This window comes from Leptosomus discolor, chromosome 15 (genome assembly GCF_034619465.1).
Source record: "Leptosomus discolor isolate bLepDis1 chromosome 15, bLepDis1.hap2, whole genome shotgun sequence".
Taxonomy (NCBI): domain Eukaryota; kingdom Metazoa; phylum Chordata; class Aves; order Leptosomiformes; family Leptosomidae; genus Leptosomus; species Leptosomus discolor.
Genome location: NC_141405.1, coordinates 14,439,853 through 14,462,674, shown reverse-complemented (window position 1 = coordinate 14,462,674; position 22,822 = coordinate 14,439,853). Strand labels below are relative to the sequence as shown.

The 22,822-nt window shown below is 59.3% G+C and overlaps 4 protein-coding genes across 5 annotated transcripts in view; 2 read left to right on the top strand and 2 right to left on the bottom strand.

The window, feature by feature from the left end:
- Positions 1–372: 372 nt before the first annotated feature.
- On the bottom strand, positions 373–5,331 carry GALK1 (galactokinase 1). The gene is made up of 8 exons (XM_086473744.1): positions 5,164–5,331; positions 4,168–4,357; positions 3,732–3,851; positions 3,094–3,229; positions 2,545–2,726; positions 2,147–2,297; positions 1,543–1,705; positions 373–444 (listed from the first exon to the last, which is right to left on the bottom strand). The coding sequence occupies exons 1-8, from the start codon at positions 5,329–5,331 to the stop codon at positions 373–375; spliced, it is 1,182 nt and encodes a 393-aa protein (XP_086329870.1).
- A 759-nt stretch (positions 5,332–6,090) lies between these two features.
- LOC147414447 (uncharacterized) lies at positions 6,091–12,521 on the top strand. Its single transcript, XM_086473816.1, has 16 exons — positions 6,091–6,127; positions 6,500–6,607; positions 6,692–6,764; positions 6,917–7,073; positions 7,169–7,214; positions 8,138–8,196; positions 8,303–8,338; positions 9,375–9,427; positions 9,691–9,823; positions 9,920–10,116; positions 10,330–10,375; positions 10,476–10,541; positions 11,088–11,147; positions 11,310–11,392; positions 11,563–11,657; positions 12,487–12,521. Exons 1-16 carry the CDS (start codon positions 6,091–6,093, stop codon positions 12,519–12,521), a joined length of 1,284 nt encoding a protein of 427 aa, XP_086329942.1.
- Positions 12,522–13,698: 1,177 nt separating this feature from the next.
- H3-3B (H3.3 histone B) lies at positions 13,699–15,420 on the bottom strand. Its single transcript, XM_086473451.1, has 4 exons — positions 15,333–15,420; positions 14,737–14,878; positions 14,496–14,649; positions 13,699–14,399 (listed from the first exon to the last, which is right to left on the bottom strand). The coding sequence occupies exons 2-4, from the start codon at positions 14,862–14,864 to the stop codon at positions 14,271–14,273; spliced, it is 411 nt and encodes a 136-aa protein (XP_086329577.1). The 5' UTR covers positions 14,865–14,878; positions 15,333–15,420; the 3' UTR covers positions 13,699–14,270.
- A 3,746-nt stretch (positions 15,421–19,166) lies between these two features.
- UNK (unk zinc finger) overlaps positions 19,167–22,822 on the top strand; it is a 44,065-nt gene continuing 40,409 nt past the window's right edge. For both annotated transcript variants that reach the window (XM_086473442.1, XM_086473441.1), the window contains exon 1: positions 19,167–19,264. In XM_086473442.1, coding sequence (XP_086329568.1) covers positions 19,167–19,264 — 98 coding nt within the window. The remainder of the gene's footprint in view (positions 19,265–22,822) is intronic.

Here is a 22,822-nt window from a genome sequence, read left to right as displayed (position 1 = left end):
CAGCTGCAGCAGAAGGACACGTGCCAGAAGCAGACACCCAAGCAGGAGCTTCTGCCACGTGTCAGTGCCTGCTGCTCCCCCACCGCCCTTCCCTCCTGCAACTGCAGCTCCAGAGGCACAACTGGACCCCACATCCCCGGTAACGTTTCCTTCCACCAGTGCAAACTGAAGTTAAACCAGTCTCCTCTGAGGAAAGGCTCTGAGTAACTTTGGTGTCAGAGCTCAGCTCAGGTGGGTGCAGAACGACGGTGCAAATGTTTTGCGTTTATTAGGCAAATGATGCAGACAGACAAATCCATTCCCTTGCGAAGCGAGGAAAGCAGCCGTCTCTCAGAAGGAGGCGATCCCAGCCCAGGTGAGGTGGTTGCTCCTCTACAGGGGAAGCACCTTTGCCCCTCCGGAGGGTTTGGTGAGGTAGAAGGTGGCTGTGCCGTTGTATTTCTCCTAGGAGGCAAGAGGAGCAGTTAGTGCTGGTGCTCTGGGGCTGTAGCACGCTGCAGCAAGAGGCTGGGCTGGGGGATGCCAGAGCCAGGGGGAGGAAGACCCTGCCAGTCAGCCCAGCCCTGCGTCTGGCCCAGCCACCACTCCAACAGCGGCCACATGAGATACTTTTTGGGGACAACACACTCTTCTGGCCACTGCCTGCGGTGCCTTGGCCCATCCACAGCACGGGGCAGGGAGGCTATCAACACATCCCCAAGCTGACCCTTCAGCAGCCCCTTACAGACTGTTTGTGACTTTATCCAACCCCTTTTTGACTCCACAGCTCTGCCGGCAGCAGAAACCTCACCACCAGCTCTGCACAGCGCCTCCTCGGCTCTCTTTTTCTCCTAACTCATCCAGTCGTTGCTGGTTCTTACTTTGGAGGATTTGAGGGTCAGCTCCACACTCACCCTACCTAATCCCTTTGCTGTCCTGTAACTCCTGGTCACATTCCCTCTCTCCCAGCTTCTCACCAGACAGCAGAGGCACAGCCTGTTCAGTCTCTCCTTGTCTCAGACACCTTCCTCTGCCCCTTCTTTATCCTCCCCCCCCCCCCCCCCCCCATTTACAGGGTGCATCATCATCACATATAGCAGCAAAATGAGGCTCTGCCTCATTCACAGCCCCCCGTTTCCTGACACCCCCATTTTGCCCGCATTTTCAGCTACCAGTGCACACTGGGCTGCTGATTAGAAAACATTGATGACAGCACTGAGATCTTTACAGGTTCCTTTCCTGTAACCGCTGGCGTGAAGCTCAGCTCGGATTACTTTTCCCTAGACCGATTTAGCCTTCCTGAAGCTCATCCAGCACCTTTTTGCTCACTTTCTCAATGCAGTGAGGTCCTTGGGCAGTGCTCTGCGACCAGCACGGTGCTGAACTGTCTGCAAGAGATTAGTAGCATCAGCAGACTTTGGGCTATCCCTGCGTGGCACTGGATGGGCTACACCAAGCTCAAGTGCCTCAAGGAGCACAGCTTCAACAGGTTCTCTGGGCCGCAGCCCTGAGTCTTTCCTTGGTATCTTTGAGTCCGTCTCCTGGCACTTTTCTGCCACATACCTGGATGTGGCGCTGGGCTCTCTCTGCAGCCCTAGCCTCCAGCAATGTCACCGTGCAGCCTCCAAAGCCTCCCCCGGTCATCCTGCTGCCGTAAACCCCATCGACCTCCAGGGCTGCTGCTACGAGCTCGTCCAGCTCCGGGCAGCTCACTTCATAGTCGTCCCTGGAGAGAGGAGACCCTTGGTCAGCTCTGTCCTGCACCCCAGGCGTAGCCCCTGCACCATAAAAACAGCTGAAACGCATCGTGGTGCATCCATTGCCACAGCAAACTGCAGCAACGCAGGATGCTGCGGATACCGGTCTCTGCCTGTAAGTGCACGTGTCCGTGAGCAGGGCTGTGAGCACCGGGACCTGCTGGGCACTGCCATACGCAGCACACATCTGTAACATACATGACTGGCTGCCTCACCCCAGCACCCTCTGGCGCAGAAGCCTGTGGAGCTTTTCTTAAAACTCGCCGGCAGGCTGAGCCGTGAGAGACGCCGGGCAGGACGTGGTTCTGGCTGCCCCCAGGGCTGCCTCCACAGGCAAGGGAACCCCACAAGGACTCGACGCCGGTGCCCTCAACACAGCCTGCCCTGCCCCAGGGTTGGCACATCCTCACCTGAGGGAGTTGTGACTCTCCACCATCAGCTTCCCGAACATCCTGTAGTCCCTGTCCTGCAGCGCCTGTGCTGCCTGCGCCGTCCGTGCTATCTCGCCAACGACGTGCCGGGCCCGCCGGTACACCTCCTCGCCCAGCCGGCTCCTGGCCGCTGCGGAGACACGCATGCCCCTGCAGCAGAGCCGCTTGTGTCTGCGGGATGCTGCCGGGGGTGAGCACAGCCGCATTCGGCAACCACCCTGTGCCAGAGCTTCTCTACTTGCGGCACGTTCCCAACTCGGCGTGCGCACCCACCCACCTGTTCCGGGTGCTGCCCCACAGCCTCAGCCCATGCCATGGGGCACTGAGCTCCTGCTGCCCCGAGGAGCGGCCAGAGCCGAGGGAGGGACCGTCCCCACCTTCCAGCTCGGCCATGGTGGCATCTCGCAGGCTGGCCTTGCCGAGCGCAGCCGCCGCCTCCTCGCACTGCCGCCGGCGCGTGGGATACTCGCTGCCCGTCAGCGTGTGCCGCACGTTGGAGTTGGTGATGAGGACGGCCAAGCTGGCATCGGTCAGCGGGACAAGGACACTCTCCAGGGACCTGCAGCAAGAGCTCAGTGCGGGCCACGTGCCCGTCCCCCCTGCCCGCTCCAGCCCTCAGCCACCCGGGTGAGGCCATGTGGCAGGCAGCTCCTGCCTCCGCCAAGTCCAAGTGCTTTAGGAGTTCGCTCCCTTCCAATTTTTAGTCCCATAATAGACCCTAACAGCTTTGTGGGAAAGACAGCCCAGGCAAGTAAGCAGAAAGGATGCAGGAGGAGGAATCCAGACACAGGAATTAAAACACAAGGGCTGGTTTCAGGGGTTAATCCCTCCGTGCACTCCCACATTTATTTCATAGCCACTGGACCAGCTCATCCCCACCTGCCCGACGTGGGCACAGCACAGTGAGCTCAGTGCTCAGCCCTGACCTGCAGTCAATGAGCAGCACGTGGCCTTCCTTGCCCATCACGGATATGAACTGGTCCATGATCCCACAGGGCATGCTGGCAAACGTGTGCTCTGCTTTCTGGCACGCCAGCGCCTTGGCTACCAAATCACCGTCATCTGTGCCAGAGCAGAGAGATGCAGGTTAGCAGCTCTGGGACCTTGGCCCCTGGAGCAAACACGAATGTAAAGGGTTGCTTTCCCATGGAAGGGGGTTTTGCTAAAGCATCAGCTGCAGGTGCTTGCTCCTGCACTAGCATCTGTGCCAGCATGGGTCCCCAGATCCAGCTGGATGCGATAATTTGACATTGGTGTCTCAGATCTCTCCATTTTTGAGGACATAAGGGCAGGGAGAAGATGCTCCCAAGGGAACATCCTCTCATCCCCCTGGGCAGTGCCAGGGATGGTCCATGGGCTTTAGAGGTGTGGGCAGGTCAGGCTGGCTGAGCTGGAGGAGCCCCGCAGCCACAGCGGTGCCAGCTCCAGCTGCGGCAGAGGGTCGTGACCCACCCCACAGTGGTGTTTCCCCAAGGGCTGCGGGATCTTGCTAAGGGCACCCCCCTCATCCCGCCTCCCACCCGGGAATGGAGGGACCAGGGACCAGGACCGGCTGCTGCCTTACCAGGGCAGAGCTGCTGGAGGAAGGTGTAAGTAGCCACCTCCAGAGCGGCTGAGCTGGAAAGGCCCCCACCCAGGGGGATGTCACTGGCTATCACAGCGCTGAAGCCCGGCACGGGACCACCTGTGGGAACAGAAGGGAGAAGGGGGATTGTGAGCCCCTGCAGGGCTGGGGGCTACCCTGCCCCACAGTTCGTGGTGAACTGATGGAATAGAGCCCCTGTCCAATATCCCATTTTAAAATGCAGGGTGACCCACGGCACAGTGTGACCCGGGCATCCCAACCCCCAAACACAGGGGTCTTTGGAGCTGAAAGTGTCTCTGCTGGAGCCTGGTTTTGCACCAGCGCTGGAAGAGCCCCTGGAGCACACCAAAAGCCAGGCACAGAGCACCAGCCCGCACGAGGGGGTCTCTAACCCACCCGGCAGCCTGGGCCTTACCCCGGTAGTGCTGGATGACGCCCTTGACGTAGTTGACCCAGCGAGGCTGCCCCGGGCTCAGAGGGCTGCCGTGGCGGGGAGCCGGGAACTGCACCCTGTGGGGTTCGTCCGCCTCCGGCGAGGTGGTGAGGATGGAGATGGTCCCGTCCTGCGTGGGGGATCCCACCAGCACCGTCCCCAGCTGCAGGGCCTGGAAGGGTGGGGGAGGTGGGCTGAGCCCCCATGGCACCCCGTGGAGCATCCCCACTGGTGGCAGGGGACAGCTGGGGCTGCTTCGACCCACAGCTGGCAGCACCCAACACGTGCTACCCTTAACCCTGACGGCGTGGAGCCGACAGCCCCCACCGCACGCTCTGGCTCGCCACAGCGTTAAACTCTCTGGCTATTTAATGCCACAGAGGGTCAGTCTCAGCACTGAAATGTTCTGACCGACCACCCCAGCTCAGCGCCGGGGTGCTGGCTGCGGAGCTCCGGGGGAGCAGAAACCCAGGCGTGAGGTGAGAGGCTTCGGGAAGTTTTCTTGCCTGCAGGGGAATTCAGCTGACCTGCTCCCACGCTCCTTGGCCGCAAAATAATTAGCTGTAGGTGCGATTTAGGGCAAAGCAGGGGGTTCCCCGCCGAGCCGAAGGAGGGCAGGAAGCCCCAGCCCCTTCGAACCACTTCTGCCACCGAAACGTCGCCCCCCAGGAACGGAAAACTGTTTGACGGGGTTGCAGAAAAGAGGCTTCAGCCCCTCGAAGAGGCGGTCGGGGAGGGGGAATCACAGCCCCCCGCAGTAAATTAGGAGTCGGTTTGCGGGGTGCTGCCCCCGGTGCGTCGGGTCCCGCTCCGCTGGTCCCGGGCGCGGTGAGGGGATCCCGGGGGATCCCGCAGGGTCCTGGGAGGGAGGAGACGGCGGCCGGGGACCCCCGGAGGCTGCGGGGGGGGGGGGGGGGGGGACCCGGAAGGGTGACACTGAGGGATCACGGGGCCGGGGCGGCGAAGCACGGCCCTTACCATGGGCAGCACGAAGCCGCCGTTGTAGTCGGTGTGCTCGCCGATGAGGTTGACCCGGCCGGGGGCCCACGCCGCCAGCACCGCCGGCCCCCCGAAAGCCGCTTCGTGCTGCCGGCGGGCGGCCGCCAGCAGCGACACCGTCCCGGGCTCCCCCACCGCCTCCGCCATGGCCGCTCCGCCCCGGTCCGGCACCGCCCCCGGTCCGGCACCGCCCCCGGTCCGGCACCGCCCCCGTTCCGCCGGCGGCCGGGCTCGAACTCGGGGCGCTGCGGGGCCTCGCGGGGGCCCTTCCCGGTCTGCGCAGCCCCTTCCCACGGGGCCCGGGCTGCGGCCTCGGAAGCGTGTGTGGGCATCGCCGTGGGCAGGGCGGGGGTCACGCCTGTGCACTCCCGTGTGTACCGATGGCGGTGCCGTACCTGGGGCTTGTTAATGCCTGTGGCTGTACCCGTGCCCGTGCCTGCCTCGCCCTACTCTAAGTACAGATACGGATGTATATGCGTGCACCGGTGCGCTCTAGAGGCGTTTTGTGCCAATAGATGTATTTTATACGGACATATATACCCGTCAATGTCCGTGTTACACCCATGTACATCAACGCCTGTCTATGCTTTTGGTATATGTACAGGTACATACGCATATGTATATATCCACGTACATGTATGTACATGCCGATGTGCTGTAAGTGTATTCGTGTGTGGATACACATGTAAACACACGCATGTCTGTGTGTGCGCCCGCAGAGCGATGTCCGCCGTGCGATGCCGCCCGCCGCAGGTGGGTGTGAGCAGGAAGGTTTCACCCCCCACCCCCGCGGGGCCGGGCCGGGCCGCTCCGCTCCGCTCCCGGGGCGGGGCCGGTTCCCCGTTCCCGGTTCCCGCCCGCCCGGCCGCAGCCGTGGGACTCCTCCGCGGGAGGGGGGACGAGCCCATGGCTAGGAAGGAGCCGCTGCTCAGCGCCCTTAAAGGTGAGCGTGGCCCCCCACACCCCCCCCCCGCCCGGGGCCGGTACCCGCTTGCTCCGGCAGCCCTCGCCCGGGGGCCCGGCCCCCTCGCTGCACCGGTTTGCCTGCACCGACGGCGGGACCGGGCCGGGGGCTACCGGGACAGGGCCAGCCCCGCCGCCTGACCGGCTGTTTGCCGCACCTGCGCTGGGCTTTGAGGGAGTTTACCGGCTGCGGGCAGCCGGGGTGGGTCGCATCGTGCCGGGGTGTCGGGTACCTCCTGCAGCACCAGCGACCCCCCCTGGGGCTGTGCATAGAGCTGTTCCCACGGGTGGCCGGCTGGGGCACCCATGGGTGCTGGGGCACCCACGGGTGCTGATGCTCCCCTCGCCGCAGGCGGGGTGCTGCGGCTGCGGGAGAGCGGGGGGCCCTGCACGGACGCCTCGCCGCACCTCGCCTCGCTGTGCCAGCTGCTGGAGGCCACCCTGCGCAAGGGGCTGCGACGTGAGTGGCCTTTCCTGCCCGGGCCGGGGGTGGCAGCGCCCCGGTACCCGTGGCGAGGGGCCTCCCGCTCCCTTTCTCCCACAGAGCCAGCCTGGGGCTTCAGGAGACGGGATTACTGGCACTGGCTGGAGCAACTTCCCGCGGGGGACGGTGGCAGGTGAGCAGCCCCAAGCTGGGCTGGGAGTGAAAATCTGAGCCATGACGGCGTCCGTCGCGGCGTGCTCGCCCTAAAGACCCCGGGTACAGGTAGGATGCTCCCACGCGCCACCAAAGTTTCAGCCCCGAGTTGCTTCCCCTCTCCCCAAACAGGCCGGCCCCTCTCTCCATCAGCATCCAGAAAGCGGGCAGCTGCGAGAAGGTGCAGACAGCGCAGGGCCGCGGGCGGTACTTTCTGCGCTTGGCCCTGCAAGGGAAGGTGCTGGCGGCGGCCGTGCGGCAGCTGGCACAGACCCCCCGGCTCCTGGAGGTACAGCACATGGGGGGGGGGGGGGGGGGAGCCGCTACCCACGGGCAATGGGCAGCGAAACGGCGGCGTAACGGTGGCGTTTCTCTGTGTTTCAGTTTTATGATCCGGCGAGCTCCATCCTTGGCAATGAAGACCTCCTGGGTAAGATGGTGACTCCTCCGAGGTGGGATATAACCTGCCCCGGGGAGGCTGTCGCAGGCATTACGGCACCATGCTGCTGCAAGGGGGGAGGAAAACAGTCCACTGTGATTTTTCTAACGCAAACTTAGCGGTAAAATCTAAATATGCTGCTGCAGTGGTGGAAAAAGACGTGTAAATATTTAAACATGGTTTAAATGCATCTCAGGTCAGTTTTAGTGTCATGGGATAGGAAAATTGCTTCTGAAGTGTCTTCCGTGTTATTTCTTTGTATCAAGGATGCTGGTTTAAGTGGACCCAGCTATCTGGCTTTGGGAGGAGGCCTTGGTGGCTGGGCTCAGGCTGCGGTCCCGTGTGAGGGGTCACACGGGGGATTCGGTGCAGTAAATGGCTGCATTGCCCTGACAGGCTGCACCGCTCCATCTGCAGCTGTGCTCCTTGGGGGGGCCAGGCCAGGGTGAAAGCCTTTAATCTTTTGATTATGATAAATAACCCCATGTTAAACCTGTACCTAGATGGCTTATAAATCACCCGCGCTGCTGGTGCATGAGCAGATTGCAGATCTCCATCAGTGTAGTTGCAAGGCTCGTGCAGGAGAGCCTGGGCAGCTTTGCTTTGCATTTAGGGGGAGAAATGGAGAGAAAGTTGCTCGTCAGCAGCATTTGCTGCAAGCCTTGGTCTGAATTTGGGGAAATCAGGTGTCGAGCTGCAGCGCTTCTCTCCCCGTGCCAGCAGCAGGAGCCCAGGACAAGCTTCCAGCAGCAGCCTGGGTGCCGCGGTGCTGGGATGCTCTCAGGGCCTCGCTCCCCAAGGCTCATTAGTTACATCAAAAATGGCTTTATTCAGACCTCTGCCATATTCCTGGGAGGCTGTGGCTCCCGGGAACCCGGTAGTGACGCTGCCTCTCTGTCCCCATCCCTCTGCAGAGCCTTTCCTCTCGCTGCTGCTGGTGGTGACAGAGATGGATTTCACCCTAGACCTGCAGGTACGGTGACAAATTGGCGGGGTGGTGGCCGGCACATGGCTGCCAGCACGGGGCCCTGGCCCCTTCCTCGCCAGGACTGATGGCGCTGACGCTCCTTTGTTTGCAGAATTGCAGCTTCTTGGACGAAAGCTGGCTGCTGCCGGTAAGAGCTCGTCTCTCCCCGGAGCCGTCCTTCCGCCGCCTGGCCCTCGCTGAAAAGTCAAATGAGGAAGATAAGGAACGATTTGGTGGGGAGGGATTGCCACGTAACTCTCCGCCTGGCTGCAGCCGGGGGTGAATTGGCTCGGGTTCACCGGCACGAGCAGAGCCGCCTCTGCCACCGAGGTCGGATCCTGCCGGGTGCCTGCGCTATCACCAGGAGCAGATCCCAGCATTCCTAGGAGTAAAACCAAGCAGGAGCAGTACCCAGGCCTAAGTTGTTGACATAAATGAAGTTTTCCCGTGCTCCCTTCCCTGATACCTTGACAAAAAAATCCCCATTTCCCTAGGCTGACACAGATTAATCATCAGTTCATTTTGCTCTTTGTTTTGCTCAGTGAAATATCGGTGCATTTACTGAGGGCAGCAGGGATGCCTTAATGTCTCTTAAAAATGAAGAGCATCCCTCCACTGCCTTTTTAACCCAAAACAATCCCCAAAAAAGCTCGAGGCGGCTTTGGGGCTGTTTACGGCATGTGCCAAGCCACGGCGCTGCTGCGGAGGCTGGGATCCCACTGGCTTTTGGGCATTTCTATCAGCAAGTGCTCCCGGCCAAACTGGCCGCGTTTCAGGTCCCTGGCTAATGCGATGTGACAGTAAGTGCTGCTGCAAATGGCAGCGGCTTTGGGGAGGGGCGGCAGCGCTCCCCTGGCTGCGTGGGGACACGTGGGGCGAGGGAGGAGGGCTCATTGCTGAGTTAAGGGTTCACCTGCTGCTTTGCCATCCCATCCATCTAGCAGGTTTGTCCCTCCAGGGTCTGGGCACAGATGAATCCCAGGAGAGGACAGGGACAAGCAGCCACCGATGGTCCCAGCCTGGCTTGGGACACTGGGGACTGGCCTCTCCCAAAGCCCTGGTTTGGCATCAGTGCCAGAATGATCCAGGGCAAGGGGTTCCCATCCTCTCCCTCGTCCTGGTCATGATGCTTAGGTGTCCTGTGGCCATTACCAGGGCCACCGTCACTGGCCACTCTCTTCCAGGTGTGCATCACTTACGAGACGGTCCCATGCCGAGCGCTGGGGATGGTGCTCAGGTAGGAGCCCTTGATTCTCTGCTCTCTGGTGGGATCTGGACACCACAGCCCTCAAAAAAGGGGGAGATTAATACCCCGTTGAGAGCACTGGGGCTGTCTTGGGTGCTCTTCTCCCCATCAGCTCAGCCTCGCTGGTATCTGCTCTCCCTGGGGTGGCTTTTCCCCACCTCTGTGTATCAGTGAAACATCGCTGATGGTACGAAAGGGCTGGGGGAGCTGGGCTGGGTCCCCAGGGCTGAGCTGGCACTCGGCCGCACCCCCAGGTACGTGGATGGCCGGGTTTTTGTCACCGAGGTGCTCCCTGAGAGCCAGGCGGAGGTGGACGAGGTGGTGCTGGCCGGTGACATCCTTGACGAGATCAACGGCTGCTCCCTGAGAAATGCCTACAGCGGGCAGGTGGGTGGGCACAGAGGGCCGGCGTGTCCCCCCCATCTCCCCCTCTCCTCTCCTTCCCCCCCATCCTCCCCTCTGCTTCTCCCACCCTCCCTCCAGGCCGGGGCCATGCTGCAGAAGCTGAAGGGACAACCGCTCAGCTTCCGCCTGCTGCGGTGGCGGTGGCACGACGGGGGGGTCTACGAACTGCTGCTGCCCTACCTGAAGGTCCTGAAGGAGAAGGAGCCCCACTTCCAGCTCCAGCGTGACCCCCGGCGCAGGGACGAGGGGGAGCCGCAGAGGCTGCAGGGGGACAGGTAGGTCTGACACCGTGGGGAGTCCCTGGGCTGGGCTGGGAGTCCCGGCATTGGGGCAGCTCCGTGCCCACACTATCCCGTTCAAGGCTGTGGGGCCAAAGCTGCCACCGTGGCCTGGGGGCGGAGGGGGCTGTGAGCATCTTCCCCTGCAAAAAGCAGGAGGAGGATGCTTGGGGTCCTTGCTCTGATGCCCCCCTGCCTGTTTTTCCCCAGGCTGCTCTACAACCTGCGCTACCTGGGCCGGACCAGCATTGGGAACGTGAGGCGAAGGGGCAGAGACGTGCCTAGAGGCAAACTGTCTCTTCTGGGTTTCTTTTCACGTGCCAGTGGGTTATTCCCTCCTTCCCGCTTCGTTTCAGTATGGTGGCAAAGAGGTGCTGGACCGGGCCATCCCCGCCGTGCTGGAGAGGCACGCAGCACCGCGGGTGAGCGGCGGGGCTGAGGGCATCCTGGGAAGGGCTTGGTGAGAAAACTGCAGGAAAATATGGTCTCTGCCCAGGGATATTTTTTTTCCTGCCAGCTCCAGGTTCCCTTCGCCTGGCTGAGTATTTGACACCCCCTCATCCCTGTTGGTTGTTTTTTGGTTTTGTTTTTTTTTCTGGTTAGAAGCATCTCTGCAGCCAGGGTAGGAAAATGCATTAAGGAAAAAAATAAATGCAACCACCTGCAGGAAAGCACTTGGAAAACTGTGGGGAGGCTGAGCCTGGTTCCAGGGGTGCTTTAGGGGTCAGGTCACTGTTGCTTGAGCCTTTTGGGGGTGGGGTGGGGGGTGTTTGTGAAAGGGTTCAAGTGCAAGAGCGCTGGGTGGTGGGAAAAAAAAAGGGCAGCACAGAGAAAACTTGAAAAAGCTGCGCTTGGCTGCGCTTTGTCACCTCTGCTTCTGAATGATCTCTCTCTTGTAAGTGTCTTATGAAAAATAGGGCTCAGACACTGTGATGATCGGGGCTTCTTCCCCTCCATCCCCCATTCAGGAGGTTTTATTTGATGTGAAGGAAGCAGAAGTCCTTGTGCAGGAGAAGATTTCTTCCAAGGTAAGCGAGCGACAGCCACAGTCTGGGGTGATTCCTGAGGCTGCTGATCTCATGGCACAGGGAGCCCAGCTGGAGGGGTCGTGGGGCCAGTTTAAACCAGGAATGGGGGTGACAGGGACAGACTGCAGCCCCTAACGCCGTCTCCTTCCTGCCCCTGCGCAGCTCCTGTGCCGCTACCCCTACCCCACTATCTCCTGCGTGGGACGCTGCATGGACAGCAGCAATTTATTCGCCTTCTGTGTAGCGTAAGTGCCGCCCGTGGGCCCTGGGAGGGGGGACGTAGGGGGATGCGGGTCTTAGAAAATAAACAAGCGACGTCCAGAGCAGCCGCAGGGTCTCTGGTGTGGTTACAAGCCTGGGCTGGGCTTTCAGAGCCGCTCTCTCTGCCGGCTAATGTACGTGTTTCCATTTTTAGCGCTCCCCCAGAGAGTCCTGATGGGAGCACGTTCGACTGCCTGGTATTTGCATCGAGTTCTGAGCAGGAAAGCGAGGAAATCATCAGGAGAATCGGTAAGGGAATGGTTTGTGTCTTCAGAGATCATCACAGTGAGGCTGTGGAATACCCAGCGTTGCTATTCTGGTGCATCACATGCAAGATCCACCTTAATTTGTTTTTGTTGAGGTTACTAAGGTGCATAGATACTGTTGATACAGGTTTCTGGTGGGTTTGGGTTTTTTTGTGTTGTGTGTTTGGTTTTGTTTTTTTTTTTTTTAAGAACTGCCACAAAATGATTTTATTTTAAGAAACAGCTGCTAGGCATACCCAGATGGTTCATTGTTTCGCCTAAGAACTTGGAGGAGACATTGTTTTCGAGGGATGTTATTTTAAAACATACTTTTCCTGCAGGTCAGCCTGGCCTGCTACTGCAGTTTAGGACCAAAGCAAGCGTTCATAAATCCCATCACTTGGAATTCTTATTTTTAACCTGCCCAAACACAAGCTGCGTGGCGCTTCCCAAATACGTGGGTTTGGGCCACCGAGGACCCTCAGGTTTCTTGTGGGGACATCCCTGCCAGGTGTCCCCTTGACAGGCTGCACCCCTGCCCAAGTGATCTACCTGAGATCACTTAGCTCCAGCTAAAGCTTGAGACAGTGCTTACCTTCGATCTAGGCCTTTAAAGCAATTAGGTTTATAATTCAGAGGCAAGGAAATCTCTTTCCCTACGGGTTTAGCAGTGAGGAAAACACTTGTTTAAAAACCTGATCTTGGATCATTTTGGAACATGTTTGTAGCAGCTCTGCGGTCGATACAATAACAGTGTTAACCAGGGGCGCGGGCAGGGAAGGGCATTGAGAAGCCGTCTGGGAGCGCAGGGTAAGGAGCTCCTGTTCCTCCAGCTGCAGGGTTTAAGCACACTGAGTGGTTTGTCTGATAAGGGAGAGCCCTGGCTCCAGCACCAAGCTCCCCCCGGGAGCCAGGGGACCAGCCTTCCTCCAGCAGCACCCCGAGCAGGGGGTCAGGATGGTTTTCAAACCGCTTTCGGGCCACCCTGGTGGAAGGAAGCGCCGAAAACGCACCCGGGCTGCAAACAATGGTGCAGACGGCCAGGGCTGACTCGCCACCTGCCCTCTGGTGTAAACCACGGCTCCTCTTCTCCCGAAACGCCACTTGTGCCGCAGCACTTTTTAATTTCATTGAAATAAATCAGGACGAGCTAGCTGAACTACTGCCTGCGCTGCTTTTCTGTGCCAACTCTAGTCTTACTAGTGCAGCCTGTTCTTTAAGAGCCAAGAGCCAGCCTCGCACTTCAATTTAAATGTTAATTACCTGTAGTCTGAGCAGCTTTCCTCAGCCACAACCTAAGAGGTAGGGCTGTTCCCAGAGGCACTGCAGAGAAAACCAGACCTGTCTTAGCCCAGAGCCCAAAGATCTGTTCTGAAGTGAAGGCCCAAGATCTAATCCCGTTTCATCAAAAAAAGCTTTAGCTGGGAAATGAGCCTCAGCCCACGCCTATTCCAGATGCTCAGCAGCCCCCATCTCTCCAGCTGGGTAACCAGCTTTTCCACTCACACACAGTCCTGTGCTGCTGGTGCTGGCTGCTGTTATTAACTGGGACTGAGTCACAGGGCCAGGTCCCACAGAAACTCGTGGGCTGCAGCCACACAGCCCACACCCCAGCACTGCTCAGGAAACGAGCTGGTGGGTTTGCTTCAGGCAGCCAAGTCACAGCACCAAAACAAGTCTCCCCTGCATTTACTGGAAAGGAGGAGAAAAAACAAGCTTAGTTCTCAAGTTGCACCTCAAGAGCTAACACTGATGAGCAGTTAAAAACCCTGGAAGTCCCCCCAAAAGGCTGCTGCCTAGCCTAGGCTCAGCAGTCAGGCTCTTCCTCGTCTGCCCCACCAGCCCAGAGCAATGACCCAAACTACAGAAAGCCTCCAAAAAAATCTCCAAGGGTGGCCAGGGCAAGTCCTCCATTCTGTTGACAGCCAAAATTAAGTTGCCACAGCAGCAGTCCAGGATTACAGGCATCTACTGCTAACCTGCTGAAGTCAGGAGGAGGAAGCTTCTTCAAGCCCATACAAACCAAATGACAAAGACTCCCCACATGTGAATGTAAAACATTTAATTTAAAAATGTTGACACTACAATATATAAAATAGCTATTATAAATGCACATAGTGTATTCTATAGCTGCCAGGTTTACGTTTTTAGGAAACTGTAAGTTACACTGTGGTTAAGACTTGTAGTTTCACCCTCTGAAAAAGTCCACATTTGATCACAGTGATGTATGGTCAGACTAACAGCCCCAATTGTTAAACACTTGGATCAAGTCATAACCAGTTTTATTGCAAAAGGACCCTGTACACATTTATATCAATTCTAGTACCTTACAAGTTTAGCTACCCAACAAGTCATTAACATACAGAAACATGCATGAGAAGCAAGAAAGATCACCCATCCCTTCTGCATATTAGCAACTTGTCACTCCTGAGCAACAAGGCTCAACATCACTGAGGTTTATGTGAACAGTCACTTTTAGCATTCATCCTGAGTGAAAGATGGAATGACTTAAGTACAAATGCAACATATTATAAACAATTTCTTACAAAAAAGTCACAAATTAAAACCAAAGTATTTTACAGAATTTACTACAAAACACCATAAAAACAGCCTTCACTTAAGCCCTCTCCCCCCGTATCCTGCGAGCCAACTGGATATCTTTGGGCATGATGGTGACTCTCTTAGCATGGATGGCGCACAGGTTTGTATCTTCAAACAGACCCACCAGATATGCTTCGCTGGCCTCCTGTTTCAAGAGCACAAGAAGAAATGTCGTTAGAAACCCTCAGCGAAGCACGCTCAGTGCCGCGACCGCCGGGGCCCAGCAGGCCGCTAGCAATACCTGCAGCGCACCGATGGCTGCACTCTGGAACCTCAAGTCTGTTTTGAAATCCTGGGCGATTTCCCTGACCAGCCGCTGGAAGGGCAGCTTCCTGATCAGCAGCTCCGTGGACTTCTGGTAGCGGCGGATCTCACGGAGGGCGACGGTGCCCGGCCTGGTTGGAGGAGGAAGGAGGGAGCGGGTGAGCCGGGGCAGGGGCAGCGCCGGGCCGCGCTGTGCCGTGCCGTGCCGGCAGCCTTACCTGTAGCGGTGAGGCTTCTTGACGCCGCCGGTAGAGGGGGCGCTTTTCCGGGCCGCCTTGGTGGCCAGCTGCTTGCGCGGAGCCTTCCCCCCGGTGGACTTGCGGGCGGTCTGCTTTGTACGGGCCATTTTTCTTCACTTACCTACGGAGACAGGCACGCGTGACACGGGGCCCAGCTCTCCCCATCTCCAGGGCACCACGACGACCCGGCGTTTCCCCGTCCCACCTCTTCGAGTCCCACAAGCGGCAGATGTCGACGAGCTGCCCCACCCCCCCCACCCCCCCACTGAGGCGGGCAGGCGGCCAGCGGCCTCCCCCGGGAGGGGGAGGAGGAGTCACGGTTCTTCCCCCCCCCCCCCGCCCCCGCTTCGCGTCGTGGCCCAGCCGCTCCCCTCCCCGGGGGAAGCCGACTGAGTCACGCCGCCTCCTGCTTCCTCCCGGGCCGCCCCACGGAGCGGGGTGGGGGGATGGGAACCGGCCGTGACTCAAGGCACGTAGGCAAGGCCCGGTCTGCCCGCCGGGCTCTACGAGGACCCGAGGCCGCTCAACGGCCGCGCAGCCGCCGCCGCCCGCCACGGAACGCGCCCGCCGCTTACCGCTCGGAGAACGAGGAAGCACCGGTAACCGGTAGCGCTGCGCACCGAAGCCCGCGCCTCTGCTACTGCTGCCCCGAGCCGCACCGCAGCCGACCACCCCCTCACTGCGCCCTCCCCGCCGCGGGGACTCGCTTTTTATAGAGGGGGCGGCACGCGGCGCGGTGACCTCACAATGCCTCGGAGAAACGCGCCGCACCATTGGCCGGGACCTCCGCCGGCGCCGTCGCGTCACAACACACAAAGGCCGTGCTCCGGTTCCTCGGCGCTGATTGGGCGCATACCCGGCCGCTGATTGGTTGTTAAAGTAGGCGTTCGATTGGGTATTGTGAGGCGAGAAGGGGCCAATCGAAAACGGGCGGGTGCTCTGCGCGCTGATTGGACGAAACGGGGCACGGTTTGGATCCTACCCTTTGTTGCAAAGCTCCACAATGGGAAGTCAATAGGAGCGGGGCGAGCGGCGGCGGGGCGCGGCGGGGCGGCGGGCTCCCCCGGGCACCCCCCGGCCGGCCCTCGGCGGTCCCCGCCGCCTCCCGGCCCGCCCCCCCCCCCCCCCCCCCTCCGCTCCCCCGCCCCCGCCACAAAGCGCCTTTCCCGGCGTGTGCTGCGGAGGCGCCCGGCGGGGGGCTGCGAGCGGCGAGGGCCGGGCCAGGCCGCGGGGCCGCCCGGGGGGGCGGCGGTTTCCCCCCCACCCGCCGCCTCCGCCTCCACCTCCCCCGGGAGCCGCAGCTCGCAGGCCGCGGGGAGCGGCGGCCCTCGGGCAAGGCGTGGAGCCGCCGGTGTGGGGCGGTGCGCTGGGGGCCCGCGTGCCCGCCCGGCGGCGCCCCCCCCCCCCCCCCGGCCGCGCTCACGCGTGTCGGTGGGGGCGAGTGGAGCCCCTGGCAGGGGAACGGGCTCTGGCAGCGGCTCCGGCGTTTCTGGTCGTTTCGGAACGGTTGTCAGCGGGCTGGGGTCGGGAGCTGCTCTGTGACACCGCCCCGAAAGTCGCGGGGAGTGTGACCCTTGGCCCGGGGAAGGCCACCGCGGGCCGTGCGCCTGCCCTGGGAGCAAGCAGGGGCTGAGGCTGTGCCCCTCTGTGCCTGCCTTCCCCAAATCCCGCTGGCTTCGTGGGTCGCCTTCAAGGCTAAAGCAAACCGCCAAGTTTCGTGGGGAGCGGCAAGCCAGAACGCACGTTCCCTGTTGGTAGCATCTGGGAAGATAAATAGCAACTAAATAAAAAGACTGTTTTCGGGGGGAAGCTGCTGCTTTGAGTTACACCTCGCTGTATGTTAGTGTTTCATCGCAGTTGGGGCGACCGCTGGGAGCGGAGGCATGTCCTTGCCCCCGTGGGAAGGGTACCACGATCAGGCAGAACAGGTCCCAAATGCCCCGCAGTTGTAGCGCACAGGATAGACAGCGAACGCGGACGCCTGCTTAACCGCCGCTCCTGAAGGTATCCATGAGCTCCACAAACCGGAGCGCGGCTGTAGGCACGCAGGCTTTGCATGGGGTTTTGCATCCTCCCCGAATGCCTAAGTGTCTCGGGCCGACACCCAGGGCGGCGGGAGCTCAGCCCGTCGGGAACGTGTCTCCTGCTCCTCCACCTGCTCCGGTAAGTCAAGCAAACGCGCGCCAATATGGGGCAGCAGGACCGTCACGTGTGCCCGGGCCGGGGCTGCCGTGTCCTGCGCATCTCCCCTGCCTCTGGTCCTCGTTTTTCAGGTTCATTTTCTGTCTTGTAAAGGCAAATGTTGATTATTTATCAGAGGCAAAAAGCTGCATATCAGAGGAGTGACTTGGGAGGTGTCGATAAAAAAACATTTGCATCGTCCGTGTTTTGGAAAATCTGAAGTGAAGTTTTCACCTTTCATCTGAGTTGTTCACGCTTAGGAAGAAGAAATCAGAAACCTGTTCTGATAACGGTGTATACTTTGAATTTGTTCTTTTTAAGGGTGTGCTCCACTGTCACTAACACTGGGAGCCCAGTGCATCGTGTTTGCCACCAGGAGTTGAGAGGCTCCTGAGACATCTCCTTTCCCATGTTTTCGTAACAACGGCTGCTTACACTTCTCATTTTAGAGACTGTTTTGGTTTTTTGCTCTCTTTAAGGCTGGAGGAAAGCTGTGCATCTCCTCTTGGGTGGAACAGGCTGAGGGAAAGACACGCCAAAGCTGGAGAGCGCAACCGAGCACACGTTAAACAAGGACCCGGGCAAAGATGGAAGTAAACGTGCCCTGGGCACATGCCTGGCGTGTCCCCAACGTTCCTCTGCTGCGTGTCAAGGTGTCCCGGTGGTGAAACAAGAGAGAACAGGAAGAGGAACGGTGTCAGTACCAAATTGTGGAGTAAACATCAGCGTACAAGGATTCGAGCCCGTGGTTTCCAAATCCCCGCGCACGAAGTGCACGTTGATGGTGTTTTCAGTGTGATTCGTCGATAATTGAAGGGTTTTTTTGTGCCGGATCATCACTGACTGATTTCGTGTTCGGTGTGTGGGGGTGTGTACGTAGATGTTAACTGCAATACCTCCACACGTATTGACTGACGAAAAGTCGTCCTACTTGACCAAGAGCTGCGTAATTACAGCACTCCAGCCTCCCGTGGAGGGTTGTTAGATGAATAAGAAGGTATTGATATCCTATGACTTCTCCCTGCAAACGCAGGGGAATAAGCTATTAAATTACCCCAGGAAAAGCCTGTAGATGCTGAATCGGTGTAAATGAGAATTTAAAAAGTTATTTCCCTCCCCAAAACAGCTGCACAGGCAGCGCGCAGACCACGCCTGAAAGTTTATTATTAACATCGTTCACCCCGCGCGTGCTGGCGGGGTTAAAAAAAGGTGTTTGCCTTATAAATCCCTGCTGCCCTCTACCAAACAGCTGGAGGATCCCAGCGAGGGAAGTGGTTCTGTGCAGAGCCCAAGAGATCAAAGTCCTATTAAAAGAAACTCGTATCATTTCCTCCCCTGGGAGAGAAGTTAATTTACGGAGGAAGCTCTTCGCATGGGAATTCAGCCGCTTCCTTGGACACGGCTCCTTTGGGGGGGGGGGGGTGGGGATTTTCTCCTTGGGGAGGACAGGGCGTCCGTGCGATCTTCTGATGACCCAGCATCCAGGGGCCTTTGGTGTCACCTACTCGGAGGTAGGTTCTCCTCTGGGCCTTCCTCCTCCTCCTCAGGACTGCAGTGCTATTCCCAGGCGCTTCCTGGACGGCGTTGTCCCGTGGGTGGGGAAGGCCGTGGAGCGATGAGAGATGCCAACACTAAAATAACCCTTTGGCCGGGACGCCGTGCTCCCGCGGCCACGTTCAGTCCCCGAGGCGGGGGGAAGGAAGGAAGTGAGGCTGCCTGCCACAAATAACTCCCCCGCCTCTCACAGGCCTCCCGCTCCAGCCTCCCCCGCGCCCTGCCCTGCCTGCCTGGAGGAACGGGCCGTGCCGTTCCCCGGGGCTCGGGGCCCTTCCCCAGCCTCGGGCCCTTCCTTAGGGCCGGCCCCGGCGATGGGGCCTGGCAGCGGGCGCGATTCCGCCCCGCCGCCGGAGGGCGCCCTGGAGCGCCGCCCCTCCCCATGGACTACAAATCCCGTCGCCCCGCGCGCGCGACAGGAAGTGCGGCCCGCGCCGCCGCGGGGCGCCTCTGGGAGTTGTAGTCCCGCCGGCCGGAAGCCTCCGCCCGCCGCGTCCCGGGTTGGCGGAGGGCGCGCGCGCGGCGGGACTACAAGTCCCACCCCGCCCCGCGCACCGGGGCGGCAATGGCGGCGGCGGCGCCTGCGCGCGGCGCCCTCCGTGCGGACCGCGCAGAGTGAATAATAAAGGTCTCCTCGGCGGTAGCGGCGGCGGCGGGAGCGGAAGGCAGGAGGCATGTCCAAGGGCCCGGTGGCGAGCGGCCCCGCCGCGGCCGGGCCGGCGAGCGCCGCCAGCGCGCTGCAGGCGCAGCCCGAGAAGCCGCAGCACTACACGTACGTAGCGAGAGCTCCCCGCCGCCGCCCGCCCGCCCGCGCGCCAACACGCGCCTGACGTCAGCGGGCAGCGTGCGGCACGCGCGCACGGAGACCCGCCGCCCGCCCGCGCGGCACCGGCTGGAACCGGCCCCAGCCGGCGCGGGCCGGCGGGTCCCGCCTGCGCGGGGGGGGGGGGGGAGGGGGGGGGGGAAGAAGAAGAAGGGGGGCGGGGCGGGGGATGAGCGACTCCCCCTCCCCCGCGCGGGTCGTGCCGACCGTGATGCACCGGGGCACCGGCGGCCCCCGGGGCGGGGGGGGTGTGTGTGTGTGGGGCGGGGGGGGGGCCGGCCCCGGTAGCCGCCATCGCAGCTCCGGCCCTGGCGAGGGCAGGGCGGGCTGTCATCGCTGCGCCCCGCTGCCCCGGCCCCCTTGGCGGGGGTCTCCCTGCGCGCCGTCGCGCCGGGCTGGTGGCCCCTTCCCCCCCGCGGCCCGCTCGTGGGTCACCTCAGGCGTGGCGGCGGCGACGGCGCTTTGGGGTGTTGGGCTCTTCACGTCCTGCCGCCCGGGGCGACAACCCCGGTCCTGCACCCCCTGGGGAGTCCTGGGGGAGCTCCTCGGGCACCGGTGGAGGGAGGCGTCGTGAGGAGACGGGCACCATTGCTGTGTGGTGGGCCCCGAGGTCCGAAACCCCACCGGCGTGCGCCTGGCGTGTTGCTGGGGTGGCTCGAGTGGGGACACTGGTCAGGACGGGCGTCGGAGGGGTTGCCCCCAGGCAAGCTATGGGCGTGTTGTGCACATAGATCCCCCGTAGGAAACGTTAGACGAAAATCACGAGAAGTGCTTGTCCTCTTCCCGCCTTTTCTTACACCGCTCGCGTGGGACCCCTCTGTTGGTGCGTGTCGCCTCCATCGCTGGAGACGGTGCCTCAGTGAAGGCTCGTTGCCGGAATGTGTCTTCCCTAAGCAAAAAATACCGTTTCGCTGCCTTGTCCCAAGGGTATGCGACCTGGAGCTTGTGCTGTGCGGGCTTGGCTTGGGAGAAGTGGTTCGGGTTGGAAGTTGTGGCGATGACACTCGGCCCTCCTTTGGCAGTAGGGGTAGCGGGGGGGCCTGAGAGTGAGCGTTGGCTTGGTGAGGATGGGCTAGTGAGGGATGTGGGATGGATGGAAATAGGTCAGGTGTTCCCTGTCCTCCTTAAAAGTTTGAGGCTGTTCTTTGTGAATAAAATACGTGTGCTGAACTGTCTACCCTTATCACTTCAGGGTGTTGTCTGTATACAGGAAAAAAATGTCCTACAAACTACCCGTATCTCTCGCCTGTGTTGATGCCCCCACCCACAGTGCCAAGGGCAGGCTCAGAGCGTGGTCTGTATTCTTTTAGTTTGCTTTGTCGTAAAGTTGGTGACGGATTTCTTCCCCGCGTTCGCGCTATGATACACAGAATAAAAAGAGCTGGAAGAGGTGCAGGGGCACAGAGCCATACAACCCGTACGCCAGCTACAGGGGTCACAGGCTGTTTGCCATCCCCTTCCTTCAGGCCGTTCAGAATACCGAGCCGGTGGCAGAACGAGGGCTTCTAGGTTTTATGTCCATCGTGAAGGATCCTGTTGTGATCTTTCGGGAGCTGGCAAGTCACGGCCTCGTAGGTTCCTTTATTTCTGGTGGTGTCGACAGTTAAAGTTTGGCAGCTTTATAGGCGAGACGGGCATGAAGGTGGCTGCTAGGGCTGACTGCTGCTGTAGGCGTAGAAGAGGGTACTGGACCTGCCCTTAGAGGTGGAGTGACACCAGTGACAGCAGCAATCGTCCAAAGTGAGAGAGGGGAAAAACCCAGGTGGCGAGGAGATGAGGTAGAGAGATTGTGAAGTACGCGAGGCAGAGGAAGAACGAAAGTGGTAACGTGGCTAAGCATGGCCGTGGAAACAAGGATATCAAAGATTAGAAACAGTGGAAGAAAGAGTTCAAGAAATGGGAGGAGCGGGAGGAAGATCGGGACCCAGTAGCTGAAAAGAGCAGAGGACGAAAATGGGACAGCATGGAACAAAGGTGGTGGTGCAATTAGCTTCTTTCCAGAGGGCAAAACATGTATTTTCAGATGGATGCTAAAAATACTTCAGGGAAAAGCATCGCAGAGAAGCTGAATAACCGTAAGTGAAGGATGGGTTTGGGGGCTGCAGAGTGCTGACAGGGGGGCGTGAGCCACGCTTCGGAAGTCTTGGATTTATACGCTAGGTCGCATCGTGCTGTAAACCTCCTTCTGATAACATATGGGAGCTTATTTGGTGGTCGTTCCATGTGAACAAGTTGTGTGTTTTCAAAATGTAAATATTTTCTTCCTTTTTTTTTTTTTCCCCCTTAAATATAGTTTGTTCCATAAAATGACACGCAAGTTACAAGTTGTAAACTCAAGTAAGCTTAATTATCTGCATACTTCGCTGTTCCCTGGGGACAGACAATCTGGTGCTGGGGATCTCTGTCTTGGAAAGTTTTGTTTGTATTTGTTAGGAAATGTTCCAACTTCTGTATTGGTGTCGATTTCTAAACTCTCGGTGGTATTTGCGTGAGTTTTTTTAGGTACTGTGAACTGCAGCTCTAGAGCCTGTCGGGAAGCCTTTATATTTGCTCTAGATGTACAACAAAAGAAAATCTGAAAAAAAAAAACCCCACCCCAGAATTAGCGATGCTGTCTCACGCCTTTGGCGCTGTTTGCTAGCAGAAGAGCAGCCTAAAAACCCCCTTTGCTCGTGTCCTGGGTAGCTGTCGTAGTGTGCAGCTTGGTGCTCCTGGAGGCCAAGTCATTCTGGCGTGTGCCAGGCTCTGCTCTTTAATTAGGAGTGGCGTGTTTCTCGTCCGGGGATCTGGTATTCAGGTGAGTAACAGTCGTGTTATCTCTGGGTTGCTGCGTTCGACACTTGTGCGTGGGGCTGTTCCTGGCGGTCCCGCGGCTCCCCTAGCAGGATGAGGTCAGTGTTTTCCCCCAAACAAAGGGGTGAGACAGGCTCATTTCTGGGGTACCTGCGAGCTGGCGTGGCTTTGGTCTGCTTCGGGCGATGTGCTGTGAGGGGTTGGTTGATTGCTCGTGGTGGGAAGCGGATTCGGTGTGGGTACGTGCCGTCAAGCCTCCGCTAAGCGTTGACTTTGCACCGCTCCTTAGCTCTGGCTGGCAGGGTTATTTTTGTGTGTATCCATCTCCGACTTTAATGTGTTATCTACAAATGTGGATAGAGGCCGAGCTCAAAGAAACTGAAAGCAAGGGAGTTGTAGATAACAGAGCGCTGCGGTGTAGTTTTGTTTTGGTACAGTCTGTCTATTCGGCTGTTGCTGTCTTCGTTAGGCTGGACTCTTTAATTGTCAGTTGTAAAGATTGTATCCCCTGCTTGGGTGTTTATTGATCTGGCAGAATTTAGATAAGTGAAAGTGGAGCAGTCCTTTGTTCGCTGTGCATTCACCTGGAAGTCAGACAGTTAAATAACTCTGCAGGAAAGCAAACATTTGGGTGAAGATAAATTAACCCATTTAATAAAAAACCAGAGTGCCTTCGTTCTAGTCTATTCAAAATACACGTGCTCAAAAGCAGTG